At 39.8% G+C, this 20,895-nt stretch overlaps 1 protein-coding gene across 1 annotated transcript in view; it reads right to left on the bottom strand.

The window, feature by feature from the left end:
- Nucleotides 1–19,003, bottom strand: part of LOC118561495 (NLR family CARD domain-containing protein 3-like) — a 31,597-nt gene extending 12,594 nt beyond the window's left edge. Inside the window, exons 1-6 of the mRNA XM_036133631.1 lie at nucleotides 18,839–19,003; nucleotides 17,504–17,623; nucleotides 17,057–17,103; nucleotides 16,384–16,404; nucleotides 14,252–16,037; nucleotides 1,311–1,487 (exon numbers count right to left, since the gene is read on the bottom strand). Of these exons, the coding sequence (XP_035989524.1) occupies nucleotides 1,311–1,487; nucleotides 14,252–16,037; nucleotides 16,384–16,404; nucleotides 17,057–17,103; nucleotides 17,504–17,623; nucleotides 18,839–18,957 (2,270 nt within the window). The 5' untranslated portion in view covers nucleotides 18,958–19,003. The remainder of the gene's footprint in view (nucleotides 1–1,310; nucleotides 1,488–14,251; nucleotides 16,038–16,383; nucleotides 16,405–17,056; nucleotides 17,104–17,503; nucleotides 17,624–18,838) is intronic.
- Between the last annotated feature and the right edge of the window lie 1,892 nt (nucleotides 19,004–20,895).

Here is a 20,895-nt window from a genome sequence, read left to right as displayed (position 1 = left end):
TACTGTTGACCCCCTGAAAGGTGAAGGAACAGGAGCTAGGAGCTCTTAGTAGAACGTTGCCCATGCAGCCTTGATCTGACTATCCAGATCAGCCATTTTTTGTCATATCAAACACACCCATCCTGTCTTTGAGCAGCTCACCCTTTCTCACAAACACCATATATGAACACAAACAGCCGCTTGATTGGGATATTGCTGCAGTGAGAATTACTCTGTTGTTTTTCTACAGATAACCTTTTATATTTAATTTCAACTGAAAGTTTCTAGTTTAATCATCAGAGTTTATTGATTTAAGTATTTCGGAAAGACTTTTATGCCAATGTTCTACATCAGTCCAAAACATTTTTAAGTATAAACTATGGTTAGTAGGGCTGGGCGATATAGAAAAAAAGCTTATGGATAAAAAAAAAATGCACATTGATCGATATCGATAATTATTGAAAATATTTAAAACCATATTTTATGTGCAGCTCTGCCTGGACTTTTTATGATATTGCTAAATGATTTGATTTAAATAAAGAACACAAACACAGAATTCCAATTAAATCTTTATTTAACCAACTTTGGTTGGTTAAATAAAGATTGGCAGGTTTTTCAGCTGCTGAGAACAGCAGACATATCCATCACTATGAAGCACGTTACTGCAAGCGTTATGTCCTTATGCCGCTTGGACGCTTTGTCATTTTATCACAAAGAAGGGAGCCCAGTTTAGCTGCTGTACCTGCTTCGTTTCGGAAGAACTTCCAGAAAATTCCGACGACGCGGAGCCGCGCGGAGCCGCGCGGAGCTGCGCAGCTCGCGCTGCTGCGGGTGTGAGCGGCTTACGTGATAAATACTGGTGGGTTGCGTTACCAGACTCTGCTTTTACCGGTTCCTTGCAAGTTTTACAAATCACTGTGGTTTATTTCTATCAGGCTGGCGAACTAATAAAGCCTCGTTTTGGGACAATTTCCTCCGCCGCTACTTGCTGCGACATATTCACGTGTTATGTGTTGTGGTTTGAGAGGGCGGCGCTTAGTGACGGCGTGCCGACTGTAGCAAGGAAGTAAAACTGTCTATCAAAGCTTTTATCGACCCTATTTTTTCCTATCGCGCCATACGTCTATCGATCGATATTGTTATTGAATTATCGCCCAGCCCTAATGGTTAGTAAATATAATATGAATATTCTGAGATTCTGAAATCAGGAAAGAATTTATTTACATGATAAAAGTGTTTAAAAATTGTATTCAAGCACAGACAGTTATTTATAAAAACAAGTATTAAAGCATGAGTGAATGATGTTACTTGGATAAATAAAGAAAACTAACCTCAGGATGTTAACTCTGCAGACTGAACTCTTCAGTATCTCACACAGATGCTTCATTCCAGAGTTTTTCACTCCTTCGATCTCTCTTATCTCCACTTCAGTCAGATGAGAGGGGTTAGACTTCAAAATTGAGGCTACAACTTCAACTTCAGTCGCTGACAGTTTGCAGCCATTAAGTCTGTGATTAGGGAAAAATAAAGTAGTTCTTATTAAACCAGACAACATGATAAACAAAGACTAAAATAGGATGACTGAACAGTGATGACATCATCTGATCTTCCCATCAGTGTCTGTGTTTGACACGACAAAATGAGTCTCTTCATTCTCTTCAGAGGGCTGTTTGACAAAACCAAGATAACAGGTTAAGCCAGGATTTTCCAGATATCCTGGCTAAATTAAGCCTCGACTTGGTTTCCCAAAAGCAGTAACATCAGTTACCATGGTGATTTATTCTCTCAGCTAGCATGCTCCAGACCAGGCTAACAGCCAGGCTTAGTTAATCCTGATGCCTTCTCTGTTCAGTCAGCGGTCACACTGATCAGAAACCAGTGAGTTTTCTCTATGATTCTGTTTTATTATCTGTGTGTTTTGGTATTTTTTATCAGCCTACATCAATATACCACTGATACACACTGGCATTCAGTCAAGTACTATTATTATTTAAACACTTGTTTCAAGGTGGATGAACATGTCTGTTCTCAGGACCTTCAGATCACTTCACTGTGATATTCAGTGGACCCCAGTGGTAACTTTATCAGAGGTGATGATTTAAAGAACAAGCTTGGGCCTCTGATAGGAAATACAGGTGCTGGTTATATAATTAGAATATCATGAAAATGTTTTTCTTTTTTTAATAATAATAATAATTGTAATCCCCTGGAGGCCCAGGGGGAGAACCAGGACAATCTGGAGGGACTATGTCTCTCTGCTGGGAACGCCTTGGGATTCCCCCGGAGGAGCTGGCCCAAGTGGCTGGAGAGAGGGACGTCTGTCACAGTGGGTAAAAATGTTTGAAAAACTCCTTGTTTTTCACCCATTTTCCCCATTCTCTAGCTCTTTCTCCGCCTCGTGCTTCTTTTCTGAACATAGTAAAAACATACGGCTTTGAGATCAACCGAAAGCAGTTCAGTGTGTTTTGCTCTGCTGCTGAATCAGTTATATCTGATATAATATATCTGACAAAAAATTTTTTATGAACGTTTTATTTTTTAGAAAAAAAAATAAGGCATTTAAAGCTACCGATAATCACATTTAATGACTTTTAATGCCATTTAAGGCCTTAATTTGAAAAAAATCATTTAATGACTTTTAATGCTTTTTAATGACCCCTGGAAACCCTGTGTTTATTCCTTTGAATTTCAATGATTATAACAAATGAAAACCTCAAATGTTGGTCAACTGACAAGTATGAACATGAAAACTGTGATCATGTACAGCACTGAATAATTAGTTGGGGCTCCTTTTCCCTGGATTACTGCAGCAATGCAGCAAGGCCTGGAGTCGACCAGTCTGTGGCGCTGCTCAGGTGTTATGAGAGCCCAGGTTGCTCTGATTCTATTCTAATTCTCTGAGATACTGAATCTGGGGTTTTCATTAGTAATCAGTGATAATAATTAAAATTTAAAGAAATAGACACTTGAAATATGCCTGTCTGTGTGGACCATGGGATCCTCTTAACGCGACTTGAGCAGTGGGTGGGCATTACAGGATCTGCTCTCTCATGGTTCCAGTCTTATTTGACTGATCGGAGCTTTTCAGTGCAGCTAGGTGAATTCACCTCATCTTCAGCTCCTTTGAGTTCTGGGGTTCCCCAAGGCTCCATTCTTGGACCTATTCTTTTTCTTCTATATATGTTACCATTAGGATCAATTTTCAGGAAACATAATTTTTCTTTTCATTGTTATGCTGATGATGTTCAGATCTACTTTCCTTTAGTATCAAAATCCAACAACCCTGTACATTAATTTTCTGACTGCTTAAACGATGTAAAATCTTGGATGACCTCAAACTTCCTCAATCTAAATGAAAATAAGACCGAAATTATTACGTTTGGTTGTAGTCCAGCAGTTTTTCCTCCTGGCTCCTTGGGCCCTCTTACACCTAACATTCGATCATCAGTAAAAAATCTTGGTGTAATATTTGATGATAGGTTGAAATTCGATCGCCAGGTAAGTTCGGTCGTAAAAAACAGTTTTTACCAGTTAAGAATTTTATCAAAAGTGAAAGGGTACCTGCCACGCAGAGATCTGGAGACTGTAATCCATGCTTTTATTAATACAAGATTAGATTACTGTAATTCATTATATGCTGGCTTGGACCACTCACCTTTACACCGTCTACAGTTGGTACAAAATGCAGCTGCCCGTCTCCTTACTGGCACACGTAAACGTGACCACATATCACCCATTCTAGCCTCGCTGCATTGGCTTCCGATTGTTTTTAGAATAGATTTTAAAATTTTATTGTTTGTTTTTAAAGCTCTTAATGGTCTAGCCCCCCCAGTATTTGACTGAGCTTCTCAGAATCCATGTCCCAGCCAGAACACTGAGATCCTCTAATCAGTTGCTACTGGCCATGCCTAAAACCAGACTTAAAACCAAAGGTGACCGTGCCTTTATGGCAGCGGCACCGAGACTCTGGAATAACTTGCCTTGGCATATTCGATCGGCAGGCTCCTTGGAGGTTTTTAAATCCTTTCTAAAAACACATTTCTTTTCCCTGGCTTTTAATCAAGTCTAGGTGGACATTTGGCAAATTATAATCTATTGTAATATTTTATTTAAATTGAAACATTTATCCTATTATATTTTTATCTGCATTCAATTTTTCTTTTTGCATTGTGTTTATGTATTTTAGCATTCAGTTTTTATCTTTTATTCTGTACAGCACTTTGGTCAACCCCGGTTGTTTTAAATGTGCTTTATAAATAAAGTTTGAGTTGAGTTGAGTTGAGTAATGAAAGAACATAATATACAAGTTTTACTTTTTGAATTGAATTAGTGGGGGGGGGGGGGATTACTTTTTCATAATATTCTAATTATATGAACAGCTCAATCAAGTTTCATCTTCTTAGCCTCAGCTGAAGTTCTCCATTCTCAACCTGTAAGGTAGCTACAGATGTCCTAAAAGCTCCACAGCATACACAGACATTTAGATTGTTCTTTATTAAGCTTAATTAAGTGGCTTTCAGCTGCTGACATGAATTTTATACAACCAGAATCCAGGTTTGGTCTCATTAGAGCCTGATAAATCCCCATCAATTATCTTCTCACTGCCCCCCCCCCCCCCCCCCCCCCCCCCAATCCTGTCCAGATAGACATCACAACACAATATTTACTTTTTTTTACATTTATTTTGACTGACTCTATATGCTGATTCCATGTAAGATACTCTACAACCTCCTATGTCCAGCTGAGTTAGTGAACAGCAGCCTAGAGTCCATTAGCCAGCTTGTTAGCATCGGCTAGTTGCTATGCTAAGCTAGCAGCAAAACACAGTACAAAAAGCTTTGAGTAGAAACTTCTCTGTCTTCTACCTCAGACTTAAGCACACTTACTCTCTGTGGATTATCGTGGGGACAAACCACGGCACAAATTACTGTTTATAGTCCAAAAACAAGCCAGTTTAACATGGAGATGTTGGCTTATGGCCGCCGAACCGGATCTCTGCGGCTTCTCGTGCTGCGCTCTCTCACCCAAACTCACGATACATTCACTGACTGCCTCTGTGTAGGAAATTACACTTCTCACATGAACCATTATTAAAATGAAATACAACTATGCAAATAGATGTTTAAACACATTATAAACACATTTTAAAGATGAACACTTTTAATAAAGCAATAATTTAACAATTTTAAACTATTTCTTGTGTTTATGAATTTAGTTGTTTAATTCATGTTTAAATAAATAGCTTCTTGTTTATTTCATGGACTTTTTACTGCATCTCTTATTTATCCGGGTTACACCGGTCTGTTTCAGTCAGTCTAATTCAGCTTTTTAAAATATTTGGCACAGTTTGAAATATAAAAGTTTATTCAATTCAATTCAATTCAATTCAATTTTATTTATATAGCGCCAAATCATGAAACATGTCATCTCAAGGCACTTTACAAAGTCAAGTTCAATCATATTATACAGATTGGGTCAGATTATACAGATTGGTCAAAAATGTCCTATATAAGGAAACCAGTTGATTGCATCAAAGTCCCGACAAGCAGCATTCACTCCTGGGGAAGCGTAGAGCCACAGGAAGAGTCATCTGCATTGTACATGGCTTTGCTGCAATCCCTCATACTGAGCAAGCATGAAGCGACAGTGGGAAGAAAAACCATCCATTAACGGGAAGGAAAAACCTCCGGCAGAACCGGGCTCAGTATGAACGGTCATCTGCGTCGACCGACTGGGGTTACAGAAGACAGAACAGAGACACAACAAGAGAAACAAAAAAGCACAGAAGCACACATTGATCTAGTAATCTGTTCTACATTAGATGGTAGTAGCGGGTGAGCCGTCTTCTCTGGATGATGTCACAGTTAACAGAACGCCAGACCAGGTGTACCTACTATGAAGAAAAAGAGAGAGAGCAAAAAGTTAAAAGCTGAAATGACGATAGTCATTTCAATGTAATACAATGCAAAACTGGAGAACAGTAGACTGAAGAACAGTAGAAATCAGTAGAGTGAGAAAATTAGACCCTGATGTCCTCCAGCAGCCTAGGCCTATCACAGCACAACTATAGAGATAGCTCAGGGTATGAGCCACTCTAACTATAAGCTTTGTCAAAAAGGAAAGTTTTAACATTAGTCTTAAAAATAGATAGGGTGTCTGCCTCACGGAACAAAACTGGGAGTTGGTTCCACAGGAGAGGAGCCTGATAGCTAAAGGATCTGCCTCCCATTCTACTTTTAGAGACTCTAGGAACCACCAGCAGACCTGCAGTCTGAGAGCGAAGTGCTCTGCTAGGAACATACGGGGTAATCAGAGCTCTGATATATGATGGAGCTTGATTATTAAGGGCTTTATACGTTAGAAGGAGAATTTTAAATTCTATTCTTGATTTAACAGGAAGCCAATGAAGGGAAGCTAAAATTGGAGACATATGATCTCTCTTGTTGATTTTCATCAGAACTCTTGCCGCAGCATTTTGAATCAGCTGAAGACTTCGAACTGCATTTTGTGGACTTCCTGATAGTAAAGAATTACAATAGTCCAGCCTTGAAGTAACAAATGCATGGACTAGTTTTTCAGCATCACTCCTGGACAGAATGTTTCTAATTTTGGCGATATTCCGGAGGTGAAAAAAGGAAACTCTGGAAACCTGTTTAATATGGGATTTAAATGACATGTCTTGGTCGAAAACAACACCAAGATTTTTAACTTTATTACCAGAGGCCAAGTTAATGGCATCCAGATTAAGGGATTGATTAAGAACTTTATTTTTTGAAGACTCTGGCCCAAAGATTACAACTTCTGTCTTGTCAGAATTTAAATGCAGGAAATTTAAAGTCATCCAGCTTTTGATGTCATCAAGACATGACTGCAGTCGAAGTAACTGATTGGATTCATCAGGATTTATGGATAAATATAGCTGAGTGTCATCAGCATAACAGTGGAAATTAATCCCATGCTGTCTGATAATTTTGCCTATCGGAAGCATATATATAGTAAATAGAATTGGTCCAAGGACTGAACCCTGTGGTACTCCACAAGTGACCCTAGAGTTTGAGGAAGATTTATTATTAACATGAACAAACTGGAATCTGTCCGACAGATAAGATTTAAACCAGCCTAATGCTTTTCCCTTAATCCCTACAGTATGCTCAAGTCTTTGTAGGAGAATATTGTGATCAACTGTATCAAATGCAGCACTGAGATCTAACAGGACAAGTATAGACACAAGTCCATTATCTGAGGCCATGAGAATATCATTGGTGACCTTCACCAGAGCTGTTTCAGTGCTATGATGAGCTCTGAAGCCTGACTGAAACTCCTCAAGTAGGTCATTACTTTGTAAATGTTCACATAGTTGATTAGCAACTACTTTCTCAAGAATTTTAGATAAGAAAAGAAGATTAGATATAGGTCTGTAATTTACTAACTCATCTTGATCAAGAGATGGTTTCTTAAGTAAAGGTTTAATAACAGCTACTTTAAAAGCCTGTGGTACATATCCATTTACCAAGGATAGATTAATCATGTCTAAAATAGGACCACTGATCAGAGGGAATACCTCCTCAAACAACCTGGTTGGGATTGGGTCCAACATACAGGTAGAAGGTTTAGATGAAGCTAAAATTCTAGATAGCTCAGAAAGCTCCACTGCTCCCAAACAGCTCAGACACTGCGCAGGTTCCAAGGATTCCTCCAATGCTGCCTCACCTACTGAGGATGAGGCAATCATGTTTGGGAGGATGCCAACCACTTTATTTTTAATGGAATCAATTTTATTTATGAAGAATCCCATAAAATCATTACTGCTAAGAGCCAAGGGAATGGATGGATCAACAGAGCTGTGGCTCTGGGTAAGTTTGGCAACTGTACTGAAGAGAAATCTAGGATTATTCTTATTCTCCTCAATTAATGATGAAAAATATGCTGCTCTAACTCTGCGAAGGGTCTTGTTATACAACAATAGACTGTTCTTCCAGATTAAGTAGGATTCCTCTTGGTGTGTAGAGCGCCATTTTCTCTCCAATTTCCTAACATTGTGCTTCAAGGAACGCAGCTCTGAATTAAACCAAGGAGCCAGCTTCCTGTGAATAATCACCTTCTTTTTCAAGGGAGCTACATTGTCTAATGCAGAACGCAATGACGAAGTCATACCGTTTACAAAGACATCTATTTGTGAATTGGAAGAAACAACATTGCTGCCATCTACAGGGCATTTCTGCAATACGGAGGATATTAAAAAGGGGACAGACTCTTTAAGTTTTGATACAGCATTATCCGATAAAGATCTACTATAATGGAACCCTCTTTTGGGGGTGGAGAACTCAGTTAGATTAAACTCAAATGTTATTAAAAAATGATCAGATAGGACAGGGTTGTGAGGAAATACTGTTAATTCTTCACAATCAATGCCATATGTCAGCACAAGGTCTAAAGTATGGAGCCAAGAGTGCGTCGGTTTATGCACATTTTGAGCAAAACCAATTGAATCTAGGATAGTTTTAAAGGCTACACTAAGGTTATCACATTCTGTGTCAACATGGATGTTAAAATCACCCACTATAATAGCCTTATCAGTATTTAACACCAAATCAGATAAGAAATCTGACAACTCATCCAAAAACTGAGTGTAAGGGCCTGGTGGACGATACAAAACAACAAACAGAAGAGGTTCTATTGCTTTGCAGTTTGGATGAGGGAAACTGTAGGTTAAATGTTCAAAAGAACTGTAGTTATTAATTGGCCTGGGACTAATTAATAAATCAGACTGAAAGATGGTCGCACTCCTCCTCCTCTTCCCACAGATCTGGGAATGTGGAAATTTGAATAATTGGAGGGAGTTGACTCATTTATACTAACGTAGTCCTCTTGTAGCCAGGTTTCTGTGAGACAAAACAAATCAATCTGTTTATCAGAAATCAATTCGTTAACCAACAAAGTCCCTGGAGGGAGAGACCCTATATTTAATAGACCACATTTAATTGTTTTATTTTTAGGTTCAAGGTGAACCGTATTGATTTTTATTAGGTTTTTATGATTTGTTCCTTTTAGATAAGTTTTTGATCTGTTAAGTTTTGGCCGTGGGAAAGACACCGTCTCAATAGGATAATAGGATACATTAGATGGTATGCTTTTGTTATTTTTTTAGATGTCTGAGCTTAAAATGAATCCCTGTGAGACTGAATGTGTGTAAACAGAGAGGCAGAGGACAAAATGATTCTTCAGAAGGAAATATTCTACTTGTTTCTGTGTCCACAATCTTTAAATTATTTTAATTCCAGTTACTAAACCATCTCAACTAGAAAACATGTTTAGCTTTTGTTCTGTCAGATTGAAATGGTTTATTTAGTTTGATTTATAGATTATTTTACAGACATCAGAGATTGCAGCATAAATGGGGTTATTAAGAGTGCAGAAAACTGAGAGTGAAGATGAGTAATGATTTTATATTTTTCAGTTAAAAACACAAGACTGACTACAATGATTTATTGGTGTTACACAGGACCACCAAAGTAACAAGGTGCCATTTTCTGTCCTCCAAAATAAGAGCTTAATCATGTTTGAACAAAGTCGGTATTTACTGCAGTACAGTAAATTAATTGGTTTTATATTATTTTAGCATTTTTATAAAGCTGGTTATTTTTCTTTGCAGATCCTGGCATGAAGGGAGCATGCTTTCTAACATACTTGCTTCTTTCTCTAGAATATCTGTGGCATTTGGGAGCTCACAGAAGGAAGCACAGGAGAAAGCTTCTCAGTTTTCTGGACCAGACTGAAGGTCTCATGTGATGCTCAAAATTTTGTCAACATTTCCAGCCTTTTATTTGGTCTTTTGCTTGGTGATGGATATAAATGTTGTTGTGGCCCACTCCAAAAGCCCCACATAGCTAGATTTGGACTCCCCAATTAATGACAATAAATTGTAAGCCACCACTTGCTTCCATCTCGTTGTGCTTCCTGCTGACATAAAGACACATGCATGAGTTGCTGCTCTCCTCTATGCCCAGGCAATGTCACATCCAAAAAGCTTCCCTGTTCCCAGGTGCAGCTCCACACATTTCCTCCAGAGTTAAGACACCTGGTTCCAGCTTAATGTGTTAAAGTCTTCTTTGCTGGTTTCTGATATCATGGAGAGGAAGACTCGTGTTCTGAAGAAGCTTGTAGCCTGTTGAGCGCGCTGAAAAACGTATTATCTGCTTTTATGTGCATTTTCTCCATCTAATCTATATGCCAGTGGCTTTCACCTGATTTTTTGTAAAAATATGACCCAATTTATTGTCCATAGTCAAAAACTTCTTTTGTAGGAGTGGATAAATTATTCTTTGTTAAGTTCTCCTATGATTATTTCACGTGATTTTTTTTTTTTTTTTTGCTTTTTAATTCCTCCCTCAGCTTTTTTCACATCAGGTCCCTGCTTTGTATAATGAAATACCTTAAATAATAAAATGTTTGGTTATTTGTTTTTGCACAGTGGACACGTCTATTTTATCGCCTCATACAGTTTTAACTAAACAGTTATTTAAATTAACATTTTCATGAATTACTAATATATAATAAATGCACAATAAACTGGGTTATACATACATGCAGTCCACATTTGAAAATTAGCAATACAATAGTTGTGTCTTCCCCAGAGAATACTTCATGCCGGGTCATCAGTCAAAACATCTACAGCCCATATTTTCCTCAAGTTATTTGAATCATTTTTTAAATAATTTAGTTCAGCTCTATCATTCAGCTCCTTTTCCATCTGATACCAGATAAAACAGACTGACATCTGTTAAACCTGGGTTTAACGAAATATAGAAGTAAGTCCTGAAATTAGTGATAAACAACAAGGTCTTCTATTGTTCATGATGGCTCCACCAGAGGGCGCATTAACAGCATAAATGGTTTAAGCTTTTTCAAGTTTAATAAACAATTTTCTAATACAATATATTTTTTGTGCAAAATAATTACAGTTGTTATAAAATTAACCGTATTGTGTTTGTGCATGCCCAAAGGAGCTGATGGTACGGATCGTGCTACTGGTGCAGATCAGGTTGTGACATTCACTCTTCCTTCTCTTCATCTTCATCTTCACCCGGCGGTGTTGTTGTGCTGCTTGCTGGCAGCCTTCCGTCGCCATTAAAACAGAGCTCCATTAATAACTTCTCATTTCTTTGGGCACCGTCTGAATTTTCTTGTCCACTACGAAACATAACAAATGTCCACCTCCATGCTGGGCCACAGTATTGATTTGAGAGCTTCCATACAGCACTTTGGGTGGTCAGCATGACTGGAAAAGCACTATATAAGTTCAGCGGAATTCTGGCATACTGTTATGCAAAATGTGATTCCACCCCTTAGCCAATCAGAGACAGTCAGGCATCTGAAAAGACGCCTCCAAGTCGACTCGCTGCGATTGGAATCCCAGAGAAGAAGGCACTAGAAATGGTTACAGTTCTATTGAACCATTACTAGTGGGAAGGCCAGAAATGCGACCTCAAATGGCCTAAAATGGAAAGTAAAAAAAACTTTGCAAAACTGCAAAAAATAATAAATGTTAAATTTTTTGTTTAAATTGACACTTGTGTAAAATTTGTTATCATTGTGTCATTCTTATCATGTAAATGGAAGTAGAAAAAGCAATATTGGCTTCAAGAATCGGCCAAAAAAATAAATAACCAGCCCCCTTATCTGGTATCGGTTTGCCTGATGTCAGAATAATCTGTATCGGCCTTAAAAACTTTTATCGGTCAACCTCTACTATATTCCATTTTTTTAATTTTCCCCGCACTTCCATTCCTCAAACTCACTTCCTGACACATCACTTTCCTCTAAGTCCAATTGTCACTCTTTGAGTAGTACTGCCTTTTTTCACTTCTTTATTCACTTCCATCAAAGTCTGCACTCATCCGCTTAGCTGAGAGTTCAGAATGATCAATTATTCATTTATATCTCCAATTACAGAGACAATAGAGCAATCATGATTGCTTTACCTATGCAGCACATTTTTACCCTAAATGTTTCAAACTATGTTTAAAACAGGTCAGTCGTCCACTGCTGGAAAGTTAACAGTGCAGCTCAAAGCAACTATAACATCAGAAATATTCTGCTTAATACCTTTCCTGTCTGACAAAGGTCTATCAACAGTTTTTGCTATCATAATAAATCTTCTCAGTTTATTTGTCTTCCATAGTTTGTTGTTGTTGATGATGTTTTGCTTGTTCAGCTTGTTCCAATCTCTGTCCTGTAAATTATTCTGGGACATAGAGAACATTGATAAATAGATACATGATCAGATAAACAATGATGGAGGCTTTTCAGATACTTCTTCAGGTTTTTGTTGGATGAATGAAGACTAAAGTATCATCAGTGTTACCATGGTGACCAAATATCCATCCATCCATCTATTTTCTGACCCGCTTAATCCCTCGTGGGGCCTCATGTTTTAGTTTATCCTGTTATTTATTAAGTTTTAGTCTTAGCTTTATCTTCTGTTTTAGGTTTGTACTTCAGGTTTTTTTCTGTTTTTATTAAATCTGGGGTAGTTTCTGTTCCTGTCCACGTGTCCTGTCAGCTTTTTAGTTCTCTCCTCCTTGATCACTTCCACCTGGTTTTGGTTCATTAGTCCCTCCGTGCTCACCTGTCCGCCCGCCTATTCATACCTGCCTCAGTTCTCTGCACTTTGCCAGAACGTCTCTTCTCAAGCCAAGGGAAAGAGCCTCCCAGCTTTCCATTTATTCTGTGTCCCTGCCTGTTTGCCCGTTTATTGCCCGACCTGTCTCTCCCTTCTGTCTCTGAGCCTCACTGATCCTGTTTGGTCCTGTCTCCCCGTCTGGAACCTGCCCTGTCTGTCTCTGGAGCCTGGAACCTGGTTACTCTGGATTGTGTGCCTTGGACTCTGTTCTGACCGGTGTACCTCCCTTCCCTGTTGTGTCTGCTTATCATCATTTAACCAGCCCGGTCGAGTTTGGACTCAGTTTTTTTTCCTGTTTTTTCCCCTTTCAAGTCTGTAAAATAAAACCGTTTTTGAGCGCAGCTCCGAGTCTGGCTGAATGTTGGGTTCACTCAAAGCAAATTCATTACACATAATGCTTGTTTTTTGTTTCACTCTGTCATCATTCAATAGCACAATGAGCATTATTTCCACATTAATATGGAACATTCATTTGATTTAATGGTGTTATGTATAACTTTAGGGTTAACCCATCAAGTGACCGATCGCTACAACGCTACCTAACTTCCAGGAGGAATGATTGCATTAATAAAATCAAGTGTCCTAAAGATTGATTTCTACTGAGCAAATCATTCTTTAAAATGTTATCTTATCTAATAATGTTGATTAATTCAGGATTTGCATTGTGCATGGATTGAAACAGGTATCAAATGTTGACAACTTCTTGAAGAGAAGTTGTCACTCTATTCTATGTCTATGCAGAGTTTGTTGTTAAAAGATCGCCAGTGCTCGAATAATTCCTTTCAACTATTTGTTATATCAGCTGTTTGGGCTGATATTCACTGGACAATACTTAACAGACCGAGAGTTATTTATTAAACATTAAATAAATTAAAACAGTGGGTAATGGCAAACAATTTTATGCTTCACTTTGGTCATTTCAGCATGTTTTATTGTAAAGCACTTTGGTCCTCTTTATTAGTCATGCAAAGGGTTATATAAATCACTGATGAATATAAATATTAGAAAGCTCTTATGTTATAATAATAATGTCATAACTTCTCTCCACAGACGTGATCAACTCTGGAGATCTGAAAGCTGCAGAGCAGTGAGATCAGCAGAGAGTGAAGCCTTGTTCCCTCCTTTAACTCAGCCAAGGTCACTGATGTCAAACCTGTGATGGTTTCTAACATCACTTCCCTCACTCCACATGAAATGATCCACTGTGGGGACCCCAGATGTAGGAGACCAGAACAGGATGGAGCAGGTAGATTAGACAAAGAGATGCAGAAAGAGGAGCAGGTTGAAGGTGGCTTGAGGAGGAAGCTGTGGAAGGTGGAAGAGGGAAGAATGCAATAATGAGGGGATGAAGAACATTAAACTGGGAGGATGAAGAGATGTGAGGAGAACAGATGAGTAGAGATAAGGTGAGGATGAATGGATTAGAGAGGAAGGAAGCAAGTAAATAATGAACGTCCTGCAGAGGACAGAGAGATAAAATGTTTGTAGTTAAAGACCCAAAAACATCCAGAAGCAACTTGAATAATGAAGAATAAACAGGATGACAATAATGCTGAATCAGCATCACTCAATGAAGACATCTGGACTCACCGAGCCTTTCTGCAGTTCCTCACAGCTGGAATCAGTCTCAGTCGTCCTGCTGCTGATGTGTTGTACTTCTCCAGGTCCAACTCATCCAGAACCTCCTCTGACATCTGCAGCATGAAGGCCAGAGCTGAACACTGGATCTCTGAGAGCTTCTCTGATCTGTTCTCTGATTTCAGGAACTGTTGGATCTCCTGATAAACTGAGAGGTCCTTCATCTCCATCAGACAGTGGAAGATGTTGATTTGTCTGTCTGGAGAGATATAATCAGTGTTCATCTCCTTCAGGTTGTTGATGACTCTCTGGATGGTTTCTGGACTGTTCTCTGTCTGACCCAGCAGGCCTCCTAAGAGTCTCTGGTTGGACTCCACAGAGAGGCCATGAAGGAAGCGAGCAAACAGGTCCAGGTGGCCATTTTTACTGAAGAGGGATTTATCCATGATTTTCTTCATGAAGTCCTTCAGAGATGTTTCACTGTATTTCTTTCCCAGGAACTTCTTCACCACCTCTGTGTTCCTGCTGGTGAAGCAGTGGAACATGTAGACTGCAGCCAGAAACTCCTGAATGCTCAGATGAACAAAGCAGTAGACTGCTTTCTGGAACATCACACTCTCTCTCTTGAAGATCTCTGTACAAACTCCTGAGTACACCGAGGCCTCTGTGACATCCAGACCACACTGCTCCAGGTCTTCTTGGTAGAACATGATGTTTCCTTTCTCCAGATGTTCTAACGCCAGCCTCCCCAGCTTCAGGAGAACTTCCCTGTCAGCCTCCATCAGCTCCTGTGGACTCCTCCTATGTCCTCCATGGTACTTGTTCTTCTTCCTCCTGGTCTGGACCAGCAGGAAGTGAGAGTACATGTCAGTCATGGTCTTGGGCAGCTCTCCTCTCTGCTCTGTGGTCAACATGTTCTCCAGAACCGTAGCAGTGATCCAGCAGAAGACTGGGATTCCACACATGATGTGGAGGCTCCTGGAGGTCTTGATGTGGGAGATGATTCTGCTGGACAGCTCTTCATCACTGAACCTCCTCATGAAGTACTCCTCCTTCTGGGCGTCGGTGAAGCCTCGTACCTCTGTTACCCTGGCAACACATGAATGAGGGATCTGATTGGCCGCTGCAGGTCTGGAGGTGATCCAGACCAGAGCCGAGGGAAGCAGGTTCCCCTTGATGAGGTTTGTCAGCAGAACATCGACTGATGACTTCTGTGTGACGTCAGAAACAAGCCGACTGTGGTTGAAGTCCAGAGAAAGTCTGCTTTCATCCAGGCCGTCAAAGATGAAGAGAAGTTTGTGGGCAGCCAGCTGCTCTGCTGGGAGCTTCTGGAGGGTTGGATGGAAAACATGGAGCAGCGTGAGAAGACTGTGCTGCTCACCTCTGATCAGGTTCAGCTCCCTGAACGACAGCAGAACCACCACACGGACATCTTGGTTCTCCAAGCCCTCGGCCCAGTCCAGAGTGAACTTCTGCACTGAGAAGGTTTTTCCAACACCAGCGACGCCGTTGGTCAGAACCACTCTGATGGCTCCATGTTGGTCAGGTAAGGCTTTAAAGATGTCGTGGCACCTGATTGGAGAGTCATGGAGGTTCTGGATCCTGGAAGCTCTCTCCAGCTGCTTCACCTCATGTTGGGTATTAACCTCTTCACTCTGTCCCTCTGTGATGTAGAGATCAGTGTAGATCCTGTTGAGGAGGGTTCTACTTCCTGGTTCATCACTTCCTTCAGTCACACGTTCACATCTCCTCCTCAGACTGATCTTATGTTCCTCTAGAACCTCCTGCAGACCAACATCTGCTGGAACAGAGAAGAAAAGACAACTGAAGGAAAAACATGATTTAGTGATGAAGTTGGAACAGAAACATCTGGAACATCAGGAGGTGTTATCATTAGAAGGTCTCTTAGTTCACATGATGTGATGCTAACCAATGGGATCCATCCTTAGAAGCAGAACCTTGTTAGATGGTCAGACAGCAGAGTTCTGCCTCTGCTTTATGGCCAGCATCTGTTCACTGTCAGGATCTGATTCACAAAGCAGATCAGATGAAGAAATGCTGACAGAAACATGCAGCAGCTTTCAGCAACATGAACTCTTTAGCATCAGGTCACCATTGTCCTCATTTCTCTGTTTCTATCTGACCTTCTCCCACAAACACAGCAGCTACAGAAGAGGCAGAGAGACAGAAAATGTTTCCTGGCAGCATTTTCAGCCTTAATGAAGGAAATCTGGAGGAAATGCTCTAATCTGCCAGAGAAACAGCTCATTGGATCAGGTAGTGTTCACATTTCAGATGCTTTTCTCCCTCAGAGACTGGATTGGATGTTTTTAAAGAATAATTACAGATTAGAAATGACATGGGACTGATTTGGCCCTTTAGAAGTAAACAGCAGATAGAAATATTCCATGTTTCTACAAATATATCTCCTGTAATCTGTGATCTATTGTCAGAGTAAATAAAGGTTTCTGTCTCTCAGACTTTCCTTCCCTCTTTCTGTAAAGCAGCAGTGCAGCAGGTTGTTTTCTCCACCTTTTTGTTTCCATCAAAATGAGCAGCAGCTTTAAGGAGATGTTCAGTTTTAATGCATTTAGCACAAAGGGCTGAAAACAGAACCACTTCAAAGCAAACCCAATAGGTTGTTGGGTTGAACACAGACGTTACATTTACAGCAGCTGCAAATCCAGAGATTCAGGGGAAATAATTGATCACAGAAAGACTTTTAAACACTTAAATTTCCAAATCCCAACTAAAATCATGGAATTAGTTCAACAGAGACGATAGAAGGAAGTTCTGATTGGAGATGTTCAGTCTCACCTGGAGCAGAGCTGCTCTGATTGGCTGCCAGCAGTCCAGCTCCTGTTCTGAAGAAGTAAAACATGTAATCACACCCCTTCTCCTTCCTTTAGATCTTAACATAAATAATCCTCCAAATTCTAGCTTTACTTATGAGTTTATAAAGCCATAAAGTTATTATTTAAACAATTTAATCAACATGCATATATAAAAATACATTTAAATCCCAACAATCATACCTACAGGCTGTAGGCTACAGCCAATGTGACTAAGACTATTGTACATGTGTGTATAACCAGGCCAATGAATACTACTGGTTTGTTGACTAGTAGCTTATGATTATGTAGCTGTAAGTTAAGTTAAAATAAGAATTAATTTACTTTTAGTTTATAAACTGAAGACTGAGTCAATATTATGTTTTTATATCTCTGCAGAGTCACATCCATCAGTTAGAAACTGGTTTCTTACTCTGAGTCTGAGGGTCCAGGTTCAGCATTAAAATCTGGATTGTGATTTTTGGACCGGTCACTCCTCATAGACGGACAGCTGGATCCTGGAGGTTCTGCTCTCTGTCTGTGGTTCTGACCTCTGAAACACCAACATGTTGTTATTCAGATCACATCAATCAGTGAGAAACTCTGTGATAAAAACCAGAGAAGAAGCTCTGAACACAAACTGCTGCAGAGAAGCAGAAGGTTTAAAGATCCAGAAACATTCAGACGGTTCTGTTGGACCAAACTGAACATTATCTTAATAACCGGGTTCTACTGGTCTGGATCACATGGGTCCAACCAACACCTGCAGGACAACAGGCTCATGTCACAGTTTAATGGAGCTGATGAGATCAGATTTATATGAATTATTCTACAAAGTACTTCTATAGTATACACTACTAATACTACAAAGCCCAGAAAGTTCTGGACACGGTCCGATTGATCACATCTAGTCTGGGAAGGTGGAGAGCAGAGGATCTGGTCCCTGATAGCAGAACTAAAGCTGTTGATCTGGTCTGAGGAGCTGATGTGGCCGTCATTAAAGAACAGAACACATGAACGGACCATGAAACAGAACCTTAGAACAAGAACAAAGTTCTGGACAGACAGGAGACATTTAGGGAACCAGGAGAGTTAAAATGCAGTTTGGTATCAGAGCAGATCATGTTCATCAGAGCAGGATGTTAAAGTGAAGCTGATGTTCAGAAGACAGAAATCAGTTCCTTTGTTTCCAGAGGGAGAGTTTATCAGAAGAAGAAGGATTAAAAGGTCCAACTTGATGAGAACAGAACCAAAATCAGAGGCAGGTGGACGTTAAGGTTGGTTTCATGCTGGGAGGAAATCTCTGAGTTGATGGAAAGTAAAGGAAGAGACGCCACAGAGCTGCAGAATGAACAGCTGCTGTGTGAGTTTTGGGTTCTGGTCAGAAAAAGTTCCCAGTAGGAGTTCATACTGGACCTGATATTTGTCCCTAAAAACAGCGTCAGCAGGAATTATTACTGGTCTCAGCTGACAGCTCTGATGGCCCATGGATAAAAACTATGTTTCATCCAGGAGGTTCTGGCTTTCATGGACCGGTACCGCTGGTCTGAAGGCACCAGTCTGAACAGTGATGAGCTGGGTGGGAGGAGTCTTTGAGGATGTTTGTGGCTCTTCTGATGCATCTGGACTTGGTAACCTCCTGATGCATCAGCAGAACCACAAGCTGAACAAGGTCCAAACCAGAGAGACGCTGAAGATCAACCAGTTAATATTCTAGATATTATATCTCTGTGGAGTCACATGGATCAGTTAGAAACTGGGTTCTTACTCTGAGGGTCCAGGTTCTTTGAATGCTAGAGGGCTGTCTTTTGACTGGTCACTCCTCATAGATGGACAGCTGGATCCTGAAGGTTCTGCTCTGTCTTCCTTTAGATCACAATCCTCCATCTTCTGGACTTCAGTCAGCCTGAGAGAGAAACCAGAACCAGTCAGTTCCCAGTGGTTCAGGTCCAGTCAGTGTCTGTAAAGCAGAAAGCTGATTCCCATCATGTGTGTAGAGGACCAGAGGAACCTGAGTTCAGCAGGTACCATCTGGGTCTGGATTGTCCTCTCCTTCTCTACTTCATGCACCTCCTGATGTCTGCTGGCTGATCTCCTCAGAACCATCTGGAGAAGTTCTGGTTTATTTAGAAAATGAAGCTAAAACTGAGAGTGAAACCTTTTCAGGTCTAAACTGGAATCATGTTCCAGGTCTGTAGAAACATCCAGAGTGAGGTCAGATGTAGTGAATGAAGGAGGGAACATTTCCTCTGAAGTTCTGATGTGTTGGTTCTGAACACAGCGGCCCGCTCACATGTTGGAGCCGGCTCCTGTTAGAGAGCCTTCAGTTAAAGCAGCGCTTCTGAAACCTTTCAGGTCCAGATCTCCTTAAATAATAATAAATAAATAGTGATAAATAAATAAATAAAGATGTTCTGCTGGGGTCCGTTCTTTGTACGTTGCTTAAAACATCCGAGATTAAATGACACATCCAATTGGGTTCTTCGAACACACCTGTTGTTTCTGATTAGTATCGCTGGATTGAGTTATCTGAGACAACTGCGCGTTCATGCGTTTGTTTAAAAGGGGAAATGTATCGATAGTAGAAACATTGATCAGCAACGCTGCTATTGGCTGTTCAGCATGGCCAAAGAACGCCCACAGTTTTTCTCCCAAGCAGAACACAAGCTTTTAATGGAAGGTTATGCTGAATTTGAGTGATTAATTAAAACGACAGGGAACACCTCAAAGTCTGTTAAAGCCAGGAGAGAGGGCTGGCAAAAAGCAGTAGACAAATTAATGCATAAATACTGTCCATCGTAGATGTTTCTATCACTTTCTACAGTATGAATTTATGCATTTTAATAATCTCATATTTACTTTGTTCTTTTATATCAGAGCCTCCACGGGACCCACTAGAACATGGGAAAAAAAGTGAAGTACAAGAATATTCTACAAAATGGTAGCCTTTAATTATTATACTGTATTTTAAAAAAAGATCTTCTTCCTCTTTTTAAAAGCCACTGTTAAATGATGTGTTTGTCTGTTTATAACAGCCATCAAGAAAAAGGCTGAAACAAAACAGGTTATTTTTACTTTTGTTGCATGAGGCATGTTTCACCTTTTCTTTTTCTTTCACAAAATGACACAGGGTGCCATCCGTTCCCTATATAAACGGCATCTTCAACAAAAAAATTTATATTTTGACCTGAAAAAACACAAATTAAGAGGAGAAATTAAACTCCACAACTTGAAAAAGAGAAAAATTGCACTAGAGATCAAGTTGCTTCAAAAGGACGTTCAGAGTAAGTTCTAATACACCATTTGACAGTAGTATTGCTGACTTTACATAACTATCTCGTATTGCAGGCAAAAGATGACTTGCTGTCTTTTCTTTATAAAGAATTGTTTAAATAAAATGACAGGAACTAAGCATTATTTGTTTCGTCTTTTATTAAAGATTAAAAATGGTGTTCCACAATTCTGTCCCGTCCTCTGCCACTAGGTGGTCCAAATGCACTGGCTGGACAGACTTCCCTATCTCCTCCGCTTATAAAGCTGCAATCTAATCCTGTTTACATGAAATAAACCTGCTCGCGAGAGGGTTTAAGCTTGTGCGCATGTTGCTATGACAGCAAGTCCAGGATGAGTTTCGAAGAACCAAACGTATGGGGTAAGAGAGCTTTCTTAATAAACTTGTACATAAAAGGATAGTTGTGTCCATATTAGTCAGAAGTTGTGCATAACAAACATTTGTAAACTCATAATAATTTAAATTGTATTCAAAAGACATAACATACAGGTTAAATAGTTACAACTTCAATAACTAATAAATACAAATTTCAA

The sequence above is a fragment of the Fundulus heteroclitus genome, unplaced genomic scaffold, assembly GCF_011125445.2.
Source record: "Fundulus heteroclitus isolate FHET01 unplaced genomic scaffold, MU-UCD_Fhet_4.1 scaffold_65, whole genome shotgun sequence".
Classification (NCBI taxonomy): Eukaryota; Metazoa; Chordata; class Actinopteri; order Cyprinodontiformes; family Fundulidae; genus Fundulus; species Fundulus heteroclitus.
This window is presented reverse-complemented; position numbering and strand designations above follow the sequence as displayed.